General features: G+C 37.1%; 1 protein-coding gene across 2 annotated transcripts; it reads right to left on the bottom strand.

The window, feature by feature from the left end:
• Positions 1 to 1229: 1229 nt before the first annotated feature.
• On the bottom strand, positions 1230 to 20598 carry LOC134793381 (very long chain fatty acid elongase 7-like). Of its 2 annotated transcripts, none has more exons than XM_063764952.1 (8): positions 20495 to 20598; positions 17918 to 18014; positions 6443 to 6511; positions 5148 to 5335; positions 4459 to 4536; positions 3872 to 3961; positions 2704 to 2913; positions 1230 to 2194 (listed from the first exon to the last, which is right to left on the bottom strand). In XM_063764952.1, exons 2-8 carry the CDS (start codon positions 17955 to 17957, stop codon positions 1775 to 1777), a joined length of 1095 nt encoding a protein of 364 aa, XP_063621022.1. In that variant the 5' UTR covers positions 17958 to 18014; positions 20495 to 20598; the 3' UTR covers positions 1230 to 1774. The 2 variants fall into 2 exon arrangements, with proteins under 2 accessions (XP_063621022.1, XP_063621023.1); XM_063764953.1 differs by having other exon boundaries at positions 20491 to 20586.
• Positions 20599 to 20884: the final 286 nt, after the last annotated feature.

The following is a 20884-nucleotide window of genomic DNA, read 5'->3' as shown; positions in this document are numbered from 1 at the left end:
AGTGGAAATGGCGAGAATAAGAAAAAAAAAGTAAATTTAACACATTTTTTGAAATTACATTAAAAGGAGCCCACTTTAAAATCCAAGGACAGTAATGTTAGCTATACGACATTCCATTACCAGGAGTCCTCTTTACTCATCGCGCCCAAAATGTGATGCTTAGACTCTATTATGATAAACTTTTTGCGTACTTTTTGATTTTTTTTTTCCGGACTTCCACCACACACGGCTTTTCCGAATGGCCACTGTCCAAAATCAATTATGCATGAAAAATTGCCAACATACAATAAATTCTTAAATCCTTACTTAGAAATATTGTTTACAAATAAACAGGAAAATTACAAAATTTGTACAGAGCATTTATTTTGGCAGGAAATTAAAAGTACATGCCACAGTGGCAAGATACTTAAACAAATTAAATCTTGGTCATAATAACTAACCTATCTTAAGTACAGTATTGCGCTAACCGGTTTACCGGATCCGGTGAACCGCATAGTTTAATACCCCTATTAATTTTTAATTGAGTCGCTTAACTTCAAACGCGGGTAAATTCATGTGTCAGATTATGCGATTTTGGTACCTATGTATGAAGAAAAGGTAATAGGGTAGATATTTGCTGAGAGGGTCAAATGGATTTATCCGAGTTTGAAGTTAAGCGTGTGAGTCACTTTTTAAGAACTAATTAAGTTAATTTTGGAGTTACAGTTCAAATACTTTTCGAACCGTACTTTTCACGTTTTAATAAACGTTACAAACATAAGTTTGTAAATTTATCAATTATTGCTATTTAACATAAAAATGCTTTTATTCCGCTTTATTTTCATGCTTCTTTAAACTATTTATAGTTAGTTTAGTTTCACACGATACAGAAACATTGACTGTCTTCTTCTACAGGGGTCAAACATAATTATTATAGAAAAAGTTCCCTTCTGTGAACAAAACGAAGTTAATATCACGTATCACGTTTTCTTATTTCCCGCCGAGTTTTTTGTGCCGGTATCTTCTCAGGGCTGTGATGTAGGGTTATAACCTGTGATAGTTTTTAACATTCATAAGTGCATTGTAATATGCCTAAATTGAAGAACAAATACTTTCACTTTGGGTCTCAAGTACTTAAAAAATGTAGGTATCCCGTCTAAGGGTGCCGCGTAATTAGCTTTCGATTCTCTTCGCGACAATAAAATGTGTAAGGACATGATTGTGGGGTAAGAGTAACATAGTATATTTTACTCGGGGCAAGAGTAACACTATGAGAATTCCCTGCAAGTGTTACTCTTCCCCCAGTGTTCGTCTTACCCCATCTGACCATATGACCCATAGTAAATTTGCAATGTAAACCTGAAATGCTATTTGCTGAACAATAACAGCGTATGGCTATAATTTAAACAATAAAATTCTTAGCATCTACATTATTTAAAATTGTGCGGTTGGCATTTTAATATTAATGTAATTTAAATCTTAAAGCGTATCGTCTCACTGGTACGTTCAATATTTCAACAGCATTAAAAATGTTCTGCACTTTAACTACGATATGCTGAAACATCTTTTCATCAATAAAATTTATTAGCACAATCAACATATTTTCAGTGACAGAATTGACACTAATTCAATTAAAAATAAAGTCAACTTTAAGCTCTATTTCATACGTCCTTAATACTAAAACAATTTCTCCTATTTACTTATCAATCGCTCCTAAATTATTTCGTTTATCATCGCCATCACAAAATTCAGTCTCAAAAAACCCGGAACTAACCATATTGTTCGACCATAAGAATCATTTCTTTACTATACTTTCGTAATCTAGTTCTTCACACGCTTTGGCTGTGCGTCTAGTGAGGAACACCTTTCCTTTCTTAATGTAGTCTCCACAAGCTTTGTCAACTGCACAAGGACAATCTTCTACATTGGAAATATCCTTACAATCATTTGTGCACACCCCTTTGTTCTTTCCCGCTGTGATTCCATTCGCCTCAACGCCATTTTGTTTGGTCCCGTTTCTTTGTTTTTCGAATTCGTTCTGTATCTCCTTTTCTCCGCTTTTCTTCTTCTTGTAGCTTTTGGAATAGAAATTGAGAAAGAGACAGAGGAAAATGGTCACGTTGGCCGATATGAAGTAGGTGAAGCCGACCGCGTACTGACATCTTGGTGAGAAGTGAGTCCATATGCAGTAGGCGAGCATAATCACGAATTGTACCTGGAAGAAAACAAACAATTATCAGAAGAACGTTAAGAGGCGAGGGAATCTAACAATGGTAAGAATATCTATGAAATGCAAAGAAATTTTTTTGAGCCGCTTCAGTATCTTGCAGTGTTAAGTAACTGTCAAAATCTTACCAGCTGCAACGTAGTGACGTATTTCTTCCATCATACTTTGGAAGGGGCTGGCCCCGACAGAGGGCAGTATGAGAACATGATGACGTGGACGGCAGAGTTGAGCAGCGCGAGGATAGTTCCTTGACCAGTTCCTTCCCTGGTCCCTCAAAATTCAGTCAAAATGTATCTTACCAGCTGCCAAGTAGTGACGTAATTACACCTCCACAAATACTTTTGGAACTGAGGCCCAGAGAGAATATGACAACGTGGAAGGCAAAGTCAAGACCGCCAGCCCCTTCCTTAATCCATTAAGTTCCTTGGTCCCTTGATCAAAGTCAGGCTAGCCCCAGTATGTAGTAGTATTTATAACCTAAACTCTCAAAATCTTACCAGCTGCAAAGTAGTAACGTATTTCTTCCACCACAAATACTTTTGGAACTGAGGCCCCAGTCCGGAGAGAAGGTAGTAGGAGTACATGACGATATGGACGGCAGAGTTTAGGAGGGCGAGAATGGTCCCTTGGCCGCCGGCGGCGAACTTGAGGTAGCTCCAGGAGTAGAGAGCCATGATGCCGTGGTGGTATACGTGGAGGAATGTCACCTGAGAAGAAAATAATGGCTTGTATATGCTTTAGTTTACAATGCAAACGATTAGAATATGTCTTTGTGTAGGCCAACATCAAGTGGTATTTTTCCTGTCTATATCTGTATCTTTAGGTATTTAAAAAAGAGTTAACAAAATCTACCCTCAAATGGCTTTTTAAGCCAGTTGAGGGTAGATAAAAACATTACATAATCAAATAATGCAGGTTAAAGTCAGGTGGTTCAGTGGCAGATGCAAGTGGTTTTGTTGTTTGTTGGTTAAACAATAAATGTTATAACTACCCGAAAATTTACAAATTATTTGTTTACTTTTATTTAAGTAAGTAACTAAAAATACAGAGTTATAGGCTCCGGGCACACTCTGAAATAGCCCGAAGGGAAACTTAATGCTTATATGAGAATCCTGTGAAAACTATTAATTTGCTAAATATTTCTACAGCGTCACTGCTTACTACCACTACCATTGTGTAATGTTTACGAATGCCAGTGTTATTTTTAATGTCCTTATTCATCACTTAGCAAATCTCAGTTAAACTTTGTCTCATTCTAACAAACACAAATGTCAAAATGACGGATAAGGACAAAAGATTATCAAAAGTTTGTTAGACTTGACTTATGAATAACGCTATAAGTGTCTGAGGTTTATTAAATTGACCTTTCTTTGCTTTCTATTCTGCCAAATAGATTTACCACGGAATTGAGCTAAGCTAAGTAACGTCTTCTTATTCAATTAAAGCCTTACCAGTAGGTATTTAATATATGATCATTGTCAAGAGGGCGCTGTTATTCTCATGTATAGAGTGACAGTTCAGTATAGTATGAAAAAAAATGTTCCAGTGAAATTCCGCAACATGGCGCGTGATCATATTCCTGGACAGGGTTTAATAATGTTTTTCTTTTCAGAAGGACTAAAGCATTCAAAAACAACTGGTTGAATACTCGTTCGACTGACTTACCTGTTTGTTCTTTTTTCGAAGCACGAAGAAAACAGTGTCGAGGAGTTCAGTGAACTTGGCGAAGAAGTACCACCATCCTAGCTCCAAAAGCTGCAAAAACAATCATAAAGTCAACAAAATAAAGGGATACTACCATAAGTACAACATTTACGCATTCCTAAATAGAATAGGGTATTTTCCTACTAGTCAACTCAGTTACTTTTTTAGAACTGTCAAAACTATTTGCTAATATGGAATTTATATGAAACATTACATCGTAACGTCACGGTCAACTCACCTACTTTTTTATATTTCTATCCGATTTATTAAATAGAACTTGTGTTTAAAAATAACTCCTGTCTGTGTTTTAATAATTATGTGGTGCTTTATTTCATGCATGGTGTAAAATAATTTATTTTAAATACAGTATAATTACCCTATTCATTCATTCATTATACTTACATTGTATTCATTTACTAAAATCTGCATAGCTTTTCTAAGCCCACTTACGCCTTGCAAAATAAATTAGCAATTGCGCTTTTATGATAAATTTAGCTTGCTTATTTCCTGTGGCAACTGTGGAAAAAAAGAATTTGTAAGGAATTTACCTGTTTGTTTTGAGTATTTGATGGATATCTGCACCCCGCGTAGAGCACACCGTCTCGAAATATGTTTAAATTTAGAGCCTGAAAAGAAACAGAATACATAATTAACTAATTTTCACGCAAGTTGCGTAGGAATTTATGTAGAACGAACTAATAGTTCGTGGTGTACGGATCGAAATTATGTCCAAATAAATTCTACAAAAAAAACTCACATATAATATTTTTACAGTATATATACATAATTTAATATAATATTTAAACTTATATTCCCTTTAACTAAGACTTATTTGGATTACTATCGTGTAGAAGTAGTAGGTAAATTATGTCAAGATTTTTTAATATACAAGGTGCTTTGAGAGAACTTGAAGGATATTAACGGTGTATATTTATCATAATAAGTTCACTGGATTGGATCTAGTTTCAAAGTATGTGATGTATTTTATAATTAATGTAATTTTGGTGTAATGTTTTAATTTGTAATACTTATCTTTGATTAAATATATATTTTAACTATTTCAAAGTTAACTTCTATGAATAGTACTGGAAAGTACCTTATAAACCATAGTCACAAAGAGCAACACCCGCGTGGCGTTGTATTACGTGATGAGTTTCGTGATCCTGAGAGGCCCATTCTTCATCAGACTGGGGCCTACGCGCACGTAGATTAGTTTATGAACTAGTATAGTACCTACCTTGTAAACCATCATCACAGACAGCAACACCTGCGTGGCGTTGTAATACGTGATGAGTTTCGTGATCCTGAGTGGAGGCCTATTCTTCATCAGGCTGGGGCCGACGCGCACGAAGATCAGGTACGCGATCACCACGCAGAGGATCGGGATCGGACTCGACATCATAAACCATGAGTCCACTAGGGCACCTGAAATAAATAAATGTATGGTCATCTATACTATAAAAATAGTGGTAGAGAATGCCTTCTGGCATTAAGTACGCCTTTTGTACGATTTTACTATGCAATAACGTTTATATAAAAAAAATACAACTTAACCTCTAACTCAGAGGTCTAAAGAAAGTCCCAACAGGTACTTGACGTTGTCCAAGGTAACAGAAAGATGTCACGAAAAAAAGTCAGATGAAGTGCATTATTTTCCATCGTATTTTCACGGAAACGTACGAACGTGTCATTGCTATTTCAGTCAGTCTCGGTACAAAAAGTATTGAGGTTGATTGAAGTAGCATGAGAAATACGAACCTTTCCGAGAAAATACGATGGAAAACACTTTTCCACTACATCTGTACTCAGTCGCGTGGTCGCTAAATTGTAAAATCAGTAATAACTAGACCTAGAACTTTTTCTAGCAAAAACAAGGGATTGAAAAATAAAATATCGACATAACCTGTTAATGATATGTAGGTAGGTACTTCAACTCTATAGAAAACATGATAGCTACCGCAAAAAATGTTGTAGCCTATCTTCATTTAAGTACCTATTTTTCTGACTTTAGGATATACTACGTACAATAGTTTTCACTTTTATGTTCACTAGGTATATACTAATATAGAGGAAATGTATACGCCGATGTGCTTAGCTCGCTTTGTTTATCGATATTTCATTTTGTCAATCCCTCGTTTTTGCTAGAAAAAATTCTAGGTCTAGTCAGGTCTAGTCATAATAACTATAGTCAATTTTTTTATTCGGTAGACTAAACCCAATGACCTTATTATTTATGTAGACGTGTGACGTTCATAGTTGACAAAACTAAAATTTGATCCAACGATTTTGACAACTTGACAGGTTGGCGTCACCCATACGACTAACTAAATATAGGTTCCGGAACCTATATTTAATGGCTCACGATCGTGCGCCTGGTACCATATCTACCTCAATTTACTTACATCTATGATTAAACCCCGAATAAAAAAATATACTTTAGGAAGACGGATAAATGGGTAAACATACAATTGTCGCTAAAAGTTCGTAATCATTCCTGCCTGTAATGTAATGGACAAATCAACTAATACTCACTTTTTCCAACTTTCAGTGAATCGAGGTACCGGTCCACTTTTTCAAGGTAACTCATTTTGATCCCTTCACCTGAAAAACACAAAGAAACTATATTTATTTTATAAATCTAGCTGTTATGCGTCAACAGATTTGACAGTTTTGTTCTAAAAATTGCGTTGACGTTAGGTGTATGTGGCCAGTTACATTTTAGGTTAAAAGGAAAAAGTTTTATTCGAGTGAAAAGCATACAGCGTGTACCTATGTTGAAATAGGGAATAATACGCAAAACTCTGCGTAGGGGGTGCCACTACCACAATCCATCACAATCTGTGGGTCTACCGCGAAACAAGAAATTTCGCTATCTAACATCTCTATCACTCTTGCATATTCGATTGATAAAGAGGCAGATAGCGAAATTTCGGATTCACGTTTCCTGGTAAGTCCTCTGTAAAGAAACCGCCTTGATGCATCAATGTCATATTTTATTATCTAAAACCTTGTCCAAAAACTGTTAAAGGCACAGTATGTATAAGTTACTTTATGGTTTGTAGGTGCTAGTGTTGCACTCTGGCGGCAGAATATTGCAGTAATACCCGTATTAATAGTATTAAGGCGCAATTAGAGTGACGAGATAGTTGCTCGAAATTTACGAACATCGTTTTTCGCGGTTATAGCCCTGTTAATTTGTATATTAAAATAATAGATAAGCTCTCTTATTTGTAGAACAATACAACATTTATTTTAGTTGTACCCTATACACGTATTCTAAAGATTTACTTAATACATTGTCATACGCCAAATTTTATTTTGGACCACTAATATTTCAATAACATGTCATACTTGGTCATATACTTGTTACTTGTTACTATTTGTCTTAACGTCACTTTCTGACAGCTAAATGTAACGTCATTTGTAATGTCAATGTGATGCCAAATTGGTTCATGTGTCATGTTTAACTTTTGTCTTCGAGACAAAAGTTGACTATGAATGGAATGTATGAGAGAAACATTTTTATGATTCGTTTCACACGTGTTTTTAACAAGCTTTTATTAGGTCGACCTGTATGTAACTAACTATATATGTAATGGAATCTAAGGTAACTAATTTAACCATCTTCCAAGGATCGTAGCGTCATGAAAATTGGCAGCTGTATGTAGTTCTGATGACAATACAATAATATGGTACTGTCGAACTGATCTGATGATGAAGACAGGAGGTGGCCATAGGAACTCTGTGATGAAACAAAGCAACCTAATTGCTTTAGGGGTTTTTAGAATTGTCTGGATGAGTATTAGTTGTCTGTCGTTACAGTCAGCGATAAAAACTTGTACCAAAAATGAAATTTTTGCCAAAAACTTATTAAAGGTTCAGCTCTCAAAAGGGTATAATTAATAATAACGTTAATGACTCAAAGAAATGCTATTCCTTGTACCTTAGCCTAATCAATCGTTTTTAAAATTATAAATTCCATATAGGGCTACGCATGCGGTAAAGGGTTAAGTAGATAAGTTTAAGTTACATATAAATAAACTACATAATACTTACATAAACTAATAGGAGCCTCGTCTGCCAACAAACCGCTCTGTGGTTTGGCAGAAGAATGTAATGTATTTAGATGTAAGTAAGCCTGTGAATAAACGCTTTACTTATTTTTTTTTTCTTTTATTTTTGATTTAAATTTATTGTATAATTGAAATTAGTGCAGTACCTACAGCAGTAGGTAACCAAACGATTTAATAGACTATGCGATTTAATAATCCTCTATCAACATACCTACATACATACATTTTGGTGTGATGTAGCATATCTATTAGAAGCTAAATTAGAACTTCTTTACGAGCGACGCGAGGGTGATGTTCAAAGTAGTTGTTCAAAATATCCATCGCGAGCACGGACTTCTGGCCGAAGGGTGTGATATTTCGGCAGTTCCGTGGGAATCTGCCGAATCCTACACCAGAGCAAGTGACGCCGCAACAGAAAACTGCGTCATGAAAATGATTGTTTAGTATATAAGTTTTTTATTATTGTATATATATATGTTAGTTTGTAAGGTATGTATCTATGGGCCTTAGTAGCCTGAAAATAAATGCTTTGATTGATTTGATTGATTGATTGAAAATACTAAATTTTGGTGTACAGTCGCCATCAGATATATAGGAGCGGCCAAGGTGTTCACAATATCTGAACACGCGCTCTAACGCCCTGACAATAGAGGCGTGTTCCGATATTTGTGAGCACCTTGGCCGCTCCGATATATCTGATGGCGACTGTACGTATGATAAGCGGGTAATAAATCACCATTAGGCAAGTTAATACAGCGCTGATCCTGAAGAAGACTGAAAGTGGCCACATGTTAGGTGATAAAAGAACGCAATATCATTAAATTTAGCTTAAATTTGTTGGAATCGTTTCGATGAGTTTAACAAAGTAGTAGAAGATGACTGTCAAAAGAAAAGTAAAGTATATTAAAAACTTTTATTAAAACTGGAACTGGTTTTTATTTTTAAATGAACTTATGATTACGACTACTACGTAATATGTTGTAATAATGTTGCTAGGCAGGCTCAGTTATTATTATGTAACAGTTCCTAGTTCCGGACTTAGGGTAACGAGATTATACCTGAACTAGACTCAACAGATTATATTTATATATCTGCGATATGTCAGTCTCTTGCGCTACGACTTACTTAAAATTTGAATATGAAGTCCCAGGTCCAACTAAGGCACTGTTAAAAAAAAACAACGGGTTGCACTCCGGGAGTGCCGACAGGAGTGGAAACTCAATGACTAGTCCAAAATGTCTGCAGCACTATGTATAATTGAGCCATCCTCCTTTCTAGCTTAGCTCGGAAAACATATTATAAAAACTCAAAAATGCGCGTTTTCCCAGAGATGAGACCTAGCTAGATCGATTTATCGCCCCCGAAAACTCCCATATAGCAAATTACATCGAAATCGTTAGAGCCGTTTCCGAGATCTCCGAAATATATATATATATATATAATATAAATATACATAAAGGTAGGTATTAGATCGTGAGTTCGTCAGGTTACTCGGACCCACTCTGTACTGTACCCCTACTGTGATCATATATAACGAGTGTAAATAATGATGAATGATTATAGCGTGACGTGACGTAGGTACTTACTTACGCGTTTGCCTTAAGTGTCATTTTGTACGGGATTTTGAGATTCCAAAACATCCCGCTTGGCGCGCTGTTCAATCCCATACAGAAATAGACATAACGCAAACGCGAACTCTCATCACGCTAGCGAATGAAATTTACGCTAATAGGAGCTCTATACCATAGTAATAACTAGCGACCCGGCGGCTTCGCACGAGTTATAGTTTGTAGCTTCCTAATAGAGCCCGACGGCTAAACCCGCTAAACCTATTGTCTATTGTTAAGTAAAACCGCATGTGCTACTTACCTGCAAAAAAGGGTCTTAATTATTCTATTTGGCACCTGAGCGCGGGCTAGTCCAACGCTCAAAAAACCAGTGTAGGTGCGCTCTCCCGATAACGCGCCTTTGTTACGCATCTCGATGACACATTTTAGACTGGCTCTGTAGCGTTCGACTCGCCGGCACTCAGTAACCGAAGTACTGAGTGCCGGCGAGTTGAACGGACCACACACATCGTAACAAAATATTTATCCATTAGTTCATTTTGAATCTTATTGCAATTTCCATAGGAGTTGTAATTCAATTACCTGGGTAAAGTGTTTTTTATGCAGGTGGTTGTGGCAGTGGCACGAACGGTTTTACTTAACAATAGACAATAGGATTAACCGTCGGGCTCTATTAGGAAGCTACAAACTATAACAAATTATACACCTAAACCTTCCTCAAGAATCACTCTATTGATAGGTGAAAACCGCATGAAAACCCGTTCAGTAGTTTTTGAGTTTATCGCGAACATACAAACAGACACGCGGGGGACTTTGTTTTATAAGGTGAGTGATCTTACAATTGTCAAGTCAGGTTTTAATGAACCATGTCTAACTGTTGATATTGCAATTTAAGTCACCTACCCACTCGTAGCGTAGCGGTTTAAGCCTATCGACCTGTACGTTTGTAGGTCAGTTTCCCTTCATCAAGTTGTTATGTTGACATTATTGTCCACTTCTCACAACATCTACACACGTTTGATTCTTATTCCCAAGGCGTAAGGTCCTAAAATGTGTATATATTACTTTCCCTAGTGTATTAGGGATTACGGTCAAGTGATGTGATTCAAAAGTGGGGAAAACTAACGGCTCAGTAGTCATTCAAACCCTTACAAATCAAGAGTGATGAAGGCGTTTGAATCAATGTTATTCTAGCGGGACATGACTAGAAATGTATACATGATGAAGTTTTGAGGTGAACATAAGTAGTGTAGAATTGACTAATCTAGCTCTGGGATAGAGTGTGGAATAGTGATGTGCCAATGAGAACATTCTCGTTTCTGAGAATTCCTATCCGAAGTAATTTCCGGAAAATTTTCAACATTCTCGAGAACTTGTTTGGGCATTTTTGTGTTGTTTTACTCCTGGTTTTTTATCAAGTAGTATTAATTTTTATATTGCCAATTACATATTTGCTTTTAAGCGTCCATGCTATTGGTTTTATCTCCTACACTAAGCGATTAAACAAAAGAATTCATCGCTTATGCGACGAAAAGGTAAAACTCTCAGAGAACATTTCCGAGAGATTTCCGAGGTTTAGATAGATTTCTCTGTTCTCGGGAAAATTTCGAGAACGGCACATTATCATTTTCTACGAATACCTACTATAGACATCTTGTCTTTGGTAAAGACTAATAACAAGTTTACTTTCCGTGATAATTTTTTCACGGCATTTGCCCTGGAATAAAACGTGAAAATTTAATATAAAAAAATACGTTAATCTCCTCTTAATAGTGTAGACCGGCGGTCGGCAACCTGCGGCCCGCGGGCCGCATGCGGCTCGTGAAACTGTCACTTGCGGCCTGCGAGCCTCTCTGGCTATGTAATATTGAGAAACGACAATGTCTGATAAAGTCATAAATATTAACAAAGTGCGGCCCGCGTCAACTTACTCATCGTTAACTACGCTACTAAAACTACGCAAAAAAAGGTTGCCGACCGCTGGTGTAGACGATGGTACCATTACTCTGTTAACTGTACATTAGTGGACCTTATGCCATTAGTAATAAGGTCCACCGATGTACAGTTAGGAGTGTTGCGGCCTGTTAATTTGTTCCCCCCTTCCACCCCTATTTTTCTACACACCCTATACAAAGTACGTCATTATGTGGTCATAATAAATTTAGTAAGCAACTATATAGGAACATGAATATAGTTCGATGACGCACCTGTACAGGTTTATTTATAGAAGTAATCACTTAGCGCTTGTCGTATTTTAAATATACAGGATGGAATCCCTTGGCCACGCTAACGCCGAAATCAACGGTGACTAAATGGGGTTGGCAACTGTCAAAGGTTTTGATAAATGGCGCTAGCGTAGATTTTAGTTGTTTGTAGTTTTGTTTTATGGGATTCTGCATAAACGACTTCCAAAAAAAACAAGAATTTGATAGTATTTGTAAAACCTATGCGCTATCTGTCAAAACCTGCAGTATGTACCATCTGACGAGCAAAATTCAAAACAGAACCTCTAGTGTGAATTTATTCGATAGCGGAACGAGTTCGCGTTTGCGTCATGTCTATTTTTGTATGGGATTTCGAAACAGCGCGCCAAGCGAGACGTTTTGGAAACTCAAAATCCCATACAAAATGACACTTAACGCAAACGCGTACGCCACGTCACGCTATCGAATGAAATTTACTAGGGGCACTGTTTTCAAAAATAACTATCGACATAGTGTATAAATTTGATGAAACATAACAAAATCCTGCAGTTTCCGTTGCTTATGCTTCAGATAATTCCTATAGATTATCCACCTCTTTAATAAAATGGACTTCTAACTTTTAGGTAGGTATTTAATTTACCTTTGGCTTACTCACCCTGTATATTTACAGCCTATTTGACTCGTCAGAATCTAAACTAATTAAAAATCAATTTCTTATTAAAGATAATTATCTCTTAAGGCCAATAACCCCCCTACAGGCTGAACTTTATTCAGGTCAAACCTATTATAGGAAGTTACTATTCCAAGTTAGTTGACATGTTAATTTACTATCATTATTAAAGCCTGTGATTAAAGTGGTATTATTAACTACGGATAAAAACAATGCTAGGGGGTGGTTTACACCCTAGGTTGACAACAACTGGTTTTAAAAATAGGTATACATATTGATTAAGGTGCAGCGGGGCAATTTCGACTGCGGGGTAAATAAATAAATATTATAGGACAATTTTAGGAAAACGACGTCGAGGATCGGGCGAAATGGAAGCGAAAGACACGAAATGCTGACCCCATCCCCTTGTGGGATATATAGCTCGGAAGAGAGAGAGAGAGATTATAGGACAATTTTACACAGATTAATCTAGTCCCACGGTAAGCTCAATAAGGCTTGTGTTGTGGGTACTAGACGACGATATGTATAATATATAATGATATATAAATACTTATATACTTACATAGAAAACATCCATAACTCAGGAACAAATATTTGTGATAAACACACAAATAAATGCCCTTACCAGGATTCGAACCCGGGACCCCCTGCTTCGTAGGCAGGGTCACTACCGACTAGGCTAGGAGGCCGTCAAAAGAGTCGCACACAACACACACAAACTATCTTTTTCGCTATCTGGACATATATGGCACTCTAGTTAATAATGTAAAACATGGAAGACATTTCGATTAGTTGAAATTAGCCCGCAGCCGCAATTGTCCCGCTGCACCTTACTGGAAATGTATCTGAAACCGACTCATATATGTTTATGTACTTTTCTTATTTATTTTATCTATACTAGGCCCGCGACTTTGTTATAATGATGATGATGATTGTTAAAAACTATTCCATTACCCGAGCTTCAAACTTGAAACTATATTACCTACATACAAAATTTCATTGAAACCGGGTCAGTTGTTCAAGCATGAAGAGGTAACAAACAGACAGGCAGAGTTATTTTTGCATTTATAATAATATACTAAACCGACGTAGAATCATTAAAACTAAAAAGGTAATAAAGAGGTACAAATTTTATAAGCAAATGAAGTATCACGCGAACCGCAGACAGCGTACTCCCATTTTAAATGCCAACAACGCACTTCCAACCCCTCCGGTGTGGCAGGTGTCCATGGGCGACGGTTATTGCTTACGATCAGGTGATTCGCCTGCTCGTTTGCCTCCATAGGGTATTTTCATACTAGTCAAATCAGTTACTTTTTTTGAACTGTCAAAACGATTTGCTAATATGGAATTTATATGAAACATTACATCGTGACGTTGATCACGGTCAACTCACCTACTTTTTAGGGTTCCGTACCCAAAGGGTAAAACGGGACCCTATTACTAAGACTCCGCTGTCCGTCCGTCCGTCCGTCTGTCACCAGGCTGTATCTCACGAACCGTGATAGCTAGACAGTTGAAATTTTCACAGATGATAACAACAAATACTAAAAAGTACGGAACCCTCGGTGGGCGAGTCCGAGTCGCACTTGTCCGGTTTTTATATTTCCATCCAATTTATGAAATAGAACTTGTGTTTAAAAATAACTCCTATCTGTGTTTTCTAATAATTATTTGGTGCTTTATTTCATGCATGGTGTAAAATAATTTATTTTAAATACAGTATAATACCCTATTATCAAAAGGCAGTCAAAGACGTTTCCACACCGTTTACGCAGTAACCGGGGAGCCGGCAGGCCTCGTCGGCGATGGCGGGATAACTTGGACTCCTTCTCTTGAGTTTTTTTTTTTTTCTTTTTTTTACATAGATATCTGAGTCGGCCGGAAAAATCCGGCCCTATTTCTCATTACCCTAATTCTTGAGAGGTTGGCCAGATATTGCACTAAATAGAGACGAGTGGAGGAAGAGGGGGGATGCCTTTGCCCAGCAGTGGGACACAGTGGGCTATGAATAATAATAATTACGCAATAAAATTATTGACAAAAATACGCATAAGACGCTGGTCTTGGTATGTCTGTAATATGCTGATGTTTGGACATTTTACATACTAGTATTATTTGCATGCTAATGCTAGCACTACCCTGGCCTGATGAGCAAGTTGGGTAATAACGGGTCACATAGCCAATAACAAACCTAAAAGTCTTAGGTCAAAACAAATCTAATCGTTCATTAAAAATGTAGGTTAAACAAGGGCTAAATTACGCCAAAAACATCTACTCAACTCCCGTTTTATTACCACCCGGTAAGGTCGAAAACTGTGTACATATATTTGACGTTAACTATACATCGCGTGACTCGAAAGAGCGATCGGTAAAACAAATGAAAAGCGATTGTTGAAAAGCATGTTTACCATATTAGCGGTAATTTGAGTCTTATATCTAAGTGAAAGTAAGGTTGAATTTTGTAACATGTTTACTTAAAAACAATTCCTTTAATTTTGTTTATGTTATACATTTCTAAATCAAGTGCGGCTATTTTCACGACGTCAGTTAAGTACCTACATTGATATATTATGTATGAAAACAGATTGTATTAAAATAGGTAGTTTTTTTTTGTCACTCATTTACATTCGAACGTACACCGGGGCCAGTTTATCAAAAGCTTGTAACTTGTAATACAAGTGGAAGTCCCTTTCTAACAAATGCTGTAAAAAAGTGACATCCGCTTTTATTACAAGTTACAAGCTTTTGAGAAATGGACCCCTGACATCAAAACGACATCTGAATGATGTCAGTTGTCATTCGCGCGTTCATTTCGCTCGAATCGATGTAGGTATTCGAATGCTCAGGCATTATAAATATGTATAGAGAAATGTGTGTCCAGACATTTGATTGTTGTGCGACTATGTAATGTCAATGTAAATGTTTTTATGAAAGTCATAAACCGGTGACTTTCTTGTCTGACCCCTTCTTGGACAGATGCCATACTTTATGAAGCGCAAACTGGAAGTCAGAATAATAAATGACCTTTTAGGGTCCTGTACAAAAAGGTAAAAAGAAACATTAATGGTACGACACTATCCATCCGTCTATCTGTCACTTCGCTAAATATTTCGAGAAATACTTACGCTATTAATTTGAAATTTGGAAAAATTACAATCACTATTTGTTTTATTATAAATGTAATACAGGATATCCCATATTTCCCATAACGAGCAGACATGTAGTAAAGGTTATTCTGGCTTGTTTTTAGGGTTCCGTACCCAAAGGGTAAAACGGGACCCTATTACTAAGACTTCGCTGTCCGTCCGTCCGTCCGTCCGTCCGTCCGTCCGTCCGTCCGTCCGTCCGTCCGTCCGTCCGTCCGTCTGTCACCAGGCTGTATCTCACGAACCGTGATAGCTAGACAGTTGAAATTTTCACAGATGATGTATTTCTGTTGCCGCTATAACAACAAATACTAAAAACAGAATAAAATAAAGATTTAAATGGGGCTCCCATACAACAAACGTGATTTTTGACCAAAGTTAAGCAACGTCCGAGTGGTCAGTACTTGGATGGGTAACCGTTTTTTTTTTTGCTTTTTTTTTTTCGTTTTTTTTTTTGCATTATGGTACGGAACCCTTCGTGCGCGAGTCCGACTCGCACTTGCCCGGTTTTTATTTTAATATATTTTTAAACGTTTTGTCGTTTACTTTTATATTTTGACTGATTTATGATTATTACAAATACAAAAACATATTTAATATGTTCTTTTTGATTAGTTATTAAAAAAACATTGAAAGTAGAACTTTGAATTTAATCTAAAGTTAAAAGCGTTATACATATTACAACATTCTTGCTTACTTAATATAGGGTAAATAGGCCGTCAAATAGATTTGTAAATACGTGTAAATAATTAAAGTACACTTTGAATAATTGAATAGAAGTACACAATGGACCGGGGTTAGCGGTTACGAAACGATATAGATGAAAACAATGATTGATTACTAGTCTAATGTGGATATTTAAGGAGAACCGCCTTGGATTCATTGATTTCAAGTTTCACAATTTTCACTCAGCCATTTAAAATTACAATACGCGCATCTATTCTCGAGGAATTCAAGATTAAAACGAGGCTCTCCACTGTTTTCATTTCACCCATTAACGCGTACTTAGTTGCATCGGCCATTTGATCAGAACAGGACCAACGGCGCAATTCGGCGCCGAATTAGATATTCACTAGATATGAAATAGTAAAGATATGTGACGTTCCACGGCAAAAGGCGCCGCAATAATATTGGAGCGTAAGCGCCAACCGCCATAAGGTACCTTTACCCGTGGGACGTCACATATCTTTACTATTTCATATCTAAGAGTGAATCTCTAATTCATTTTCCGAATCGCGCCGCAAATCATTTGGAAGATCATGATCACTGGCCATATGGCAAGGAAGCGTAGGGATATACGGGCCCGACACTATCATGAGTAATGACATGACTTGTCATGACATTCCCGCGTTTGGTCCAGTCCGGTCATGACATTCTTAGACGAATGGCCACGCGTAGGGCGAACAGAATAACGTCAGAGACAAAAGTCAAATGTGCAATCAGGTTAGAAATTCTAACCTGATTGCACATTTGGCTCTATCACTCTATCGCTCTATATAGAGCGGCTTGGAAAGCATAGGCCCAGTAGAGAAAATGCCAATCGCTATCGCTACATAGCGAACGAAACGCAACAGTCACAGTCACACTAATTTGGAAGAGTGATAGGAAGACGATGGCGAAGCGCAAGCGATCGTCACCTTGGCTAGCCTGCCTGGTCTTTCTTCTAATCGCCTCTGAATAGCTAGCCTTATTTATGCTCAAAAGCTTTGTCAACCATCTCCATGTGTCGGATGATGGACCTCAGTAGTACTTTGAATTCCTTAGATTTCAAAAAGCTTGCTCCAAAGTTTTTCATTCTCTGTCAGGCGAGGGCGTGTCTAAGTCTGTCTGTTCCGCCACCTTATTACATTTTACATGAAGCCATGGCAATTAAATCTCAAAATGACCGTGAGGTGTTACCGTAAAATGGGGTGAGTAGGGCCAAAACTGAAATTCAAACCTCGATAACATTTTATTTTTACATATGAAAACTGAATGGTGTATATAATAAAATAAGTGTTCCGGACGTTTGTATTTTAATTTTTATTTTATTTTGGGTAGTTCCATTTCATAACTTTGACGATAAAGAGGAAAACCCACCTCACCCCGTAGTGCCTCGTATTTGGGGTGAGAGGGGTTTTCATACAAAGGTGATTTTGGAAGATTGTTGGATCGATTTTTTTTTATTTTGTGTATTACTATAGCTCCATTTTAAATTGGAATACATTTGTTTTGTAGCAGTAGCCTTAAAATCCCTTCTCACCCCCCTCTCAAAAAGAGAAGTCTCCCCATTCATAACCCACCTCTCCCCGCGAAACCTACTCACCCCGTTTTACGGTACCTAGTTTATTTATATGTACTTACTTGAAGGATTGGCGAGTTGAAGCGGCAACGGGCTGGCCATGATTGCTTGGATGTCTGGAGCATGTGAGTCTTCACGAGGTTCCCAACGGAATGAGACCTGACAAAGTAAAAGACAGGTAATAGAGATGTTAACAATGTGGAGACTGTCTATCAGGTAAGACTCTTTGCACTCTTTTTGTCTCTATTTTATTTGTATACACATATTCCACTTATAGGTCTGTAAAGCGCAAGGAACGATGATCTTCCTTTCTGACTGTGACTGAGAAAATTATAAAAACACACTTTTATTTTATATTTTGAAGCGCTGGTGGCCTAGCGGTAAAAGCGTGCGACTTTCAATCATTTGGATTTGAACCCACTATACCTCCAGTTTAGCAGCTCTTCATAATCATATACATATTTGTATCGCGTGTTTATAGCAAATAACCTTGGTGTGAAAACCTAAGGATTTATCATTTGCATAATGTCGCAGAGCTAGTACAGTCACCTGCAATAATATGTTACACAACGAAGGCTGCAAAAATATCTGACAAGATCTTATTTGTAGAGCCATAACCGCGTGTCACATATTTTTGCGGCCTTCGTAGAGTAACATATCATTGCAGGTGACTGTACAAGTAGGTACTCCAATATCGTTAATATTGTCTCGAATAAGTTTCAGTCTAACCTCAAAACCGTGAAATTACATCCTTTACTTTTGAATAGCTAATACTTCTCATCATCATCATCATCACCTAGCCGATTTCAGCCACAGCGACTGCGTTCTACCGCTGAGAGCATCGCTGGTGCGCTCTCAGTTGACCGACAGCCAATTTTTGCAGCAAATGTGCGACCACATTCACTGGAGTCACTGCAGGTCAACACCCCTCCGACATAATCTACATAAATACTTGAACAAGTAGAAGCTACATATATTATATGTACAGTCGCCATCAGATATATCGGAGCGGCCAAGGTGTTCGCAATATCTGAACACGCGCTCTAACGCCCTGACAATAGAGGCGTGTTCCGATATTTGTGAGCACCTTGGCCGCTCCGATATATCTGATGGCGACTGTAAAGGTGGCCACTGACGAGCCTTCCAACAGTCCAAATAGCGTGGCTGCAATCCAAAATCGGTCCGTGAATGACAAAAACGTACAATGTTTAATATTAGGATGCCGTCCATTTGGATGAATCCATTGTAACGGCATCCATTTGGAAGGCTCGTCAATGGCCTGCTTAAAATATATATTTTGTTACCCAAAAAGGAGTTTGAGTTAAAATTTCGCATTCAAATATTTCTGTTATCAATCTATTCCTGGTAAAAATAGTACCTATTCTTTTATTTATTCATAGATAGAAAGTTTGTTATAAGCTACGACGACAACACGTTTATTTATTTTTATTTTTAGTAGATAAAATCGAGGGCATATATTATTATGTTTATATTTTATGTATATTGTCTTATTTTAAGTATTGTTTATAAACGCACTATTCGTTTCATAATTTCATTTTAAAGGGGCCCACTGATTAACAGTCCGCCGGACGGTATCGGCCTGTCAGTTGTTCGGAACTGTCAAAATTTTGTTCTAACTGACAGGCCGATACCGTCCAGCGGACTGTCAATCAGTGGGCCCCTTAAGTCAATCATTAATCGTTTGTCTTTTTGATTAATCTGTCATTGTGACTTATGTATTTGTAAAAAAGACATATGTATAACATAAATAAACTAATTGAGGCCTGTAAAGATTTAAAAATAAGGGGGTTAGACTGTAGAAAACCTGGCCGATTGAAATAGGTACTTAGGAAAGATTTAAGATTTACTTTAAATTAGGTATCCTAAAAAACGTACCTAATCACTACACCTTATAAAAAATGTATTTATGTAGGTATGTTCGCGATAAACTCGAAAACTATTGAACGGATTTTCATGCGGTTTTCACCTATCAATAGAGTGATTCTTGAGGAAGGTTTAGGTGTATAATTTGTTAAGGTTTTGTGTAACCCGTGCGAAGCCGGGGCGGGTAGTTAATGTATAAAATACAAAGTATGTATGTGTGACAATGTTCTTTTTGTGACCGTAAATTTTTTCAATATAATTTTACCTCTACTTTTACAAGCTCGCATGTCAAATCTAATTCCAATATCCATAAATATTAAGTTAAATTACCTATACTAATGTTGTTGTTTGCTTACACTAAAGCATTTAAATGAATAATTACTTTGATATTCAGGCTTCTATTGTTATTTTCCATGTGTGAACACATTTCTCACTAGTTCTTTTATAGATTAAAATTACTTACGTAAGTTTTCCTTCATGCTCAAATTGAATTAAACGTTACGTAAACATTTTCCAGCAATAATTTGGTGAACTTCAGTAGGTAACTAAATTCTAATTCTCAATAAACAACTTCCCCAATTATACCAACTCCTATAAACATACAAAGATTATTGTCAAAACGAAAAAAAGTTTAAATTGTTACAAAAATAAATAATCGAAATTTAAAAAAATCACTGTTTCACAGTCACACTTCCTTTACTATAAATACTGGCCGTTTTCAGCCATTACTTTTTACAATTAAAAAAGATACTCACCGTTCAAATTTCGAATCAGCCGGTGTTCGAAATCGTTGGTAACGGGCACCGTGCGAGCGGTGCGGTGATGTAGCCGGCACTGCGGTACTATCGACCGGGCTGCTTATAAAATAAGTGAACACGCGATAGACATAGTTCCTTCAAGAATACAGGAGTTCTAATTTTGAATTATTAATGTGTTATTTTATTCTAAAGTAACCAAAATACGGTTTTGTTTAAAGTTGTATCGTTAAAAACCGTTAAGGAATTTGCGACCAGCCACTGTTATTTTTATTACAATTACATATGTATTCGCTCTTCCAGTCATCATCTTCCACGCATTGTCCCGGCTTTTGCTTGGCTCATGGGAGCCTGGGATTCGCTTGGCAACTAATCCCGAGAATTGGCGTA

Source organism: Cydia splendana, chromosome 9 (genome assembly GCF_910591565.1).
Source record: "Cydia splendana chromosome 9, ilCydSple1.2, whole genome shotgun sequence".
NCBI lineage: Eukaryota > Metazoa > Arthropoda > Insecta > Lepidoptera > Tortricidae > Cydia > Cydia splendana.
Note: the sequence above shows the minus strand (reverse complement) of the source record. Positions and strands in the feature narration are given on the sequence as shown.

Excerpts from the sequence above, each read along its gene's own strand:
- LOC134793381 (XM_063764952.1), bottom strand. The coding sequence starts at position 17,957 with ATGGCCAGCCCGTTGCCGCTTCAACTCGCCAATCCTTCAA. Across the intron at positions 5,336-6,442 it reads TTCACTGAAAGTTGGAAAAA|GTGCCCTAGTGGACTCATGG; the intron begins GTGAGTATTAGT and ends TATTTATTTCAG. Across the intron at positions 3,962-4,458 it reads CAAATACTCAAAACAAACAG|CTTTTGGAGCTAGGATGGTG; the intron begins GTAAATTCCTTA and ends TTGTTTTTGCAG.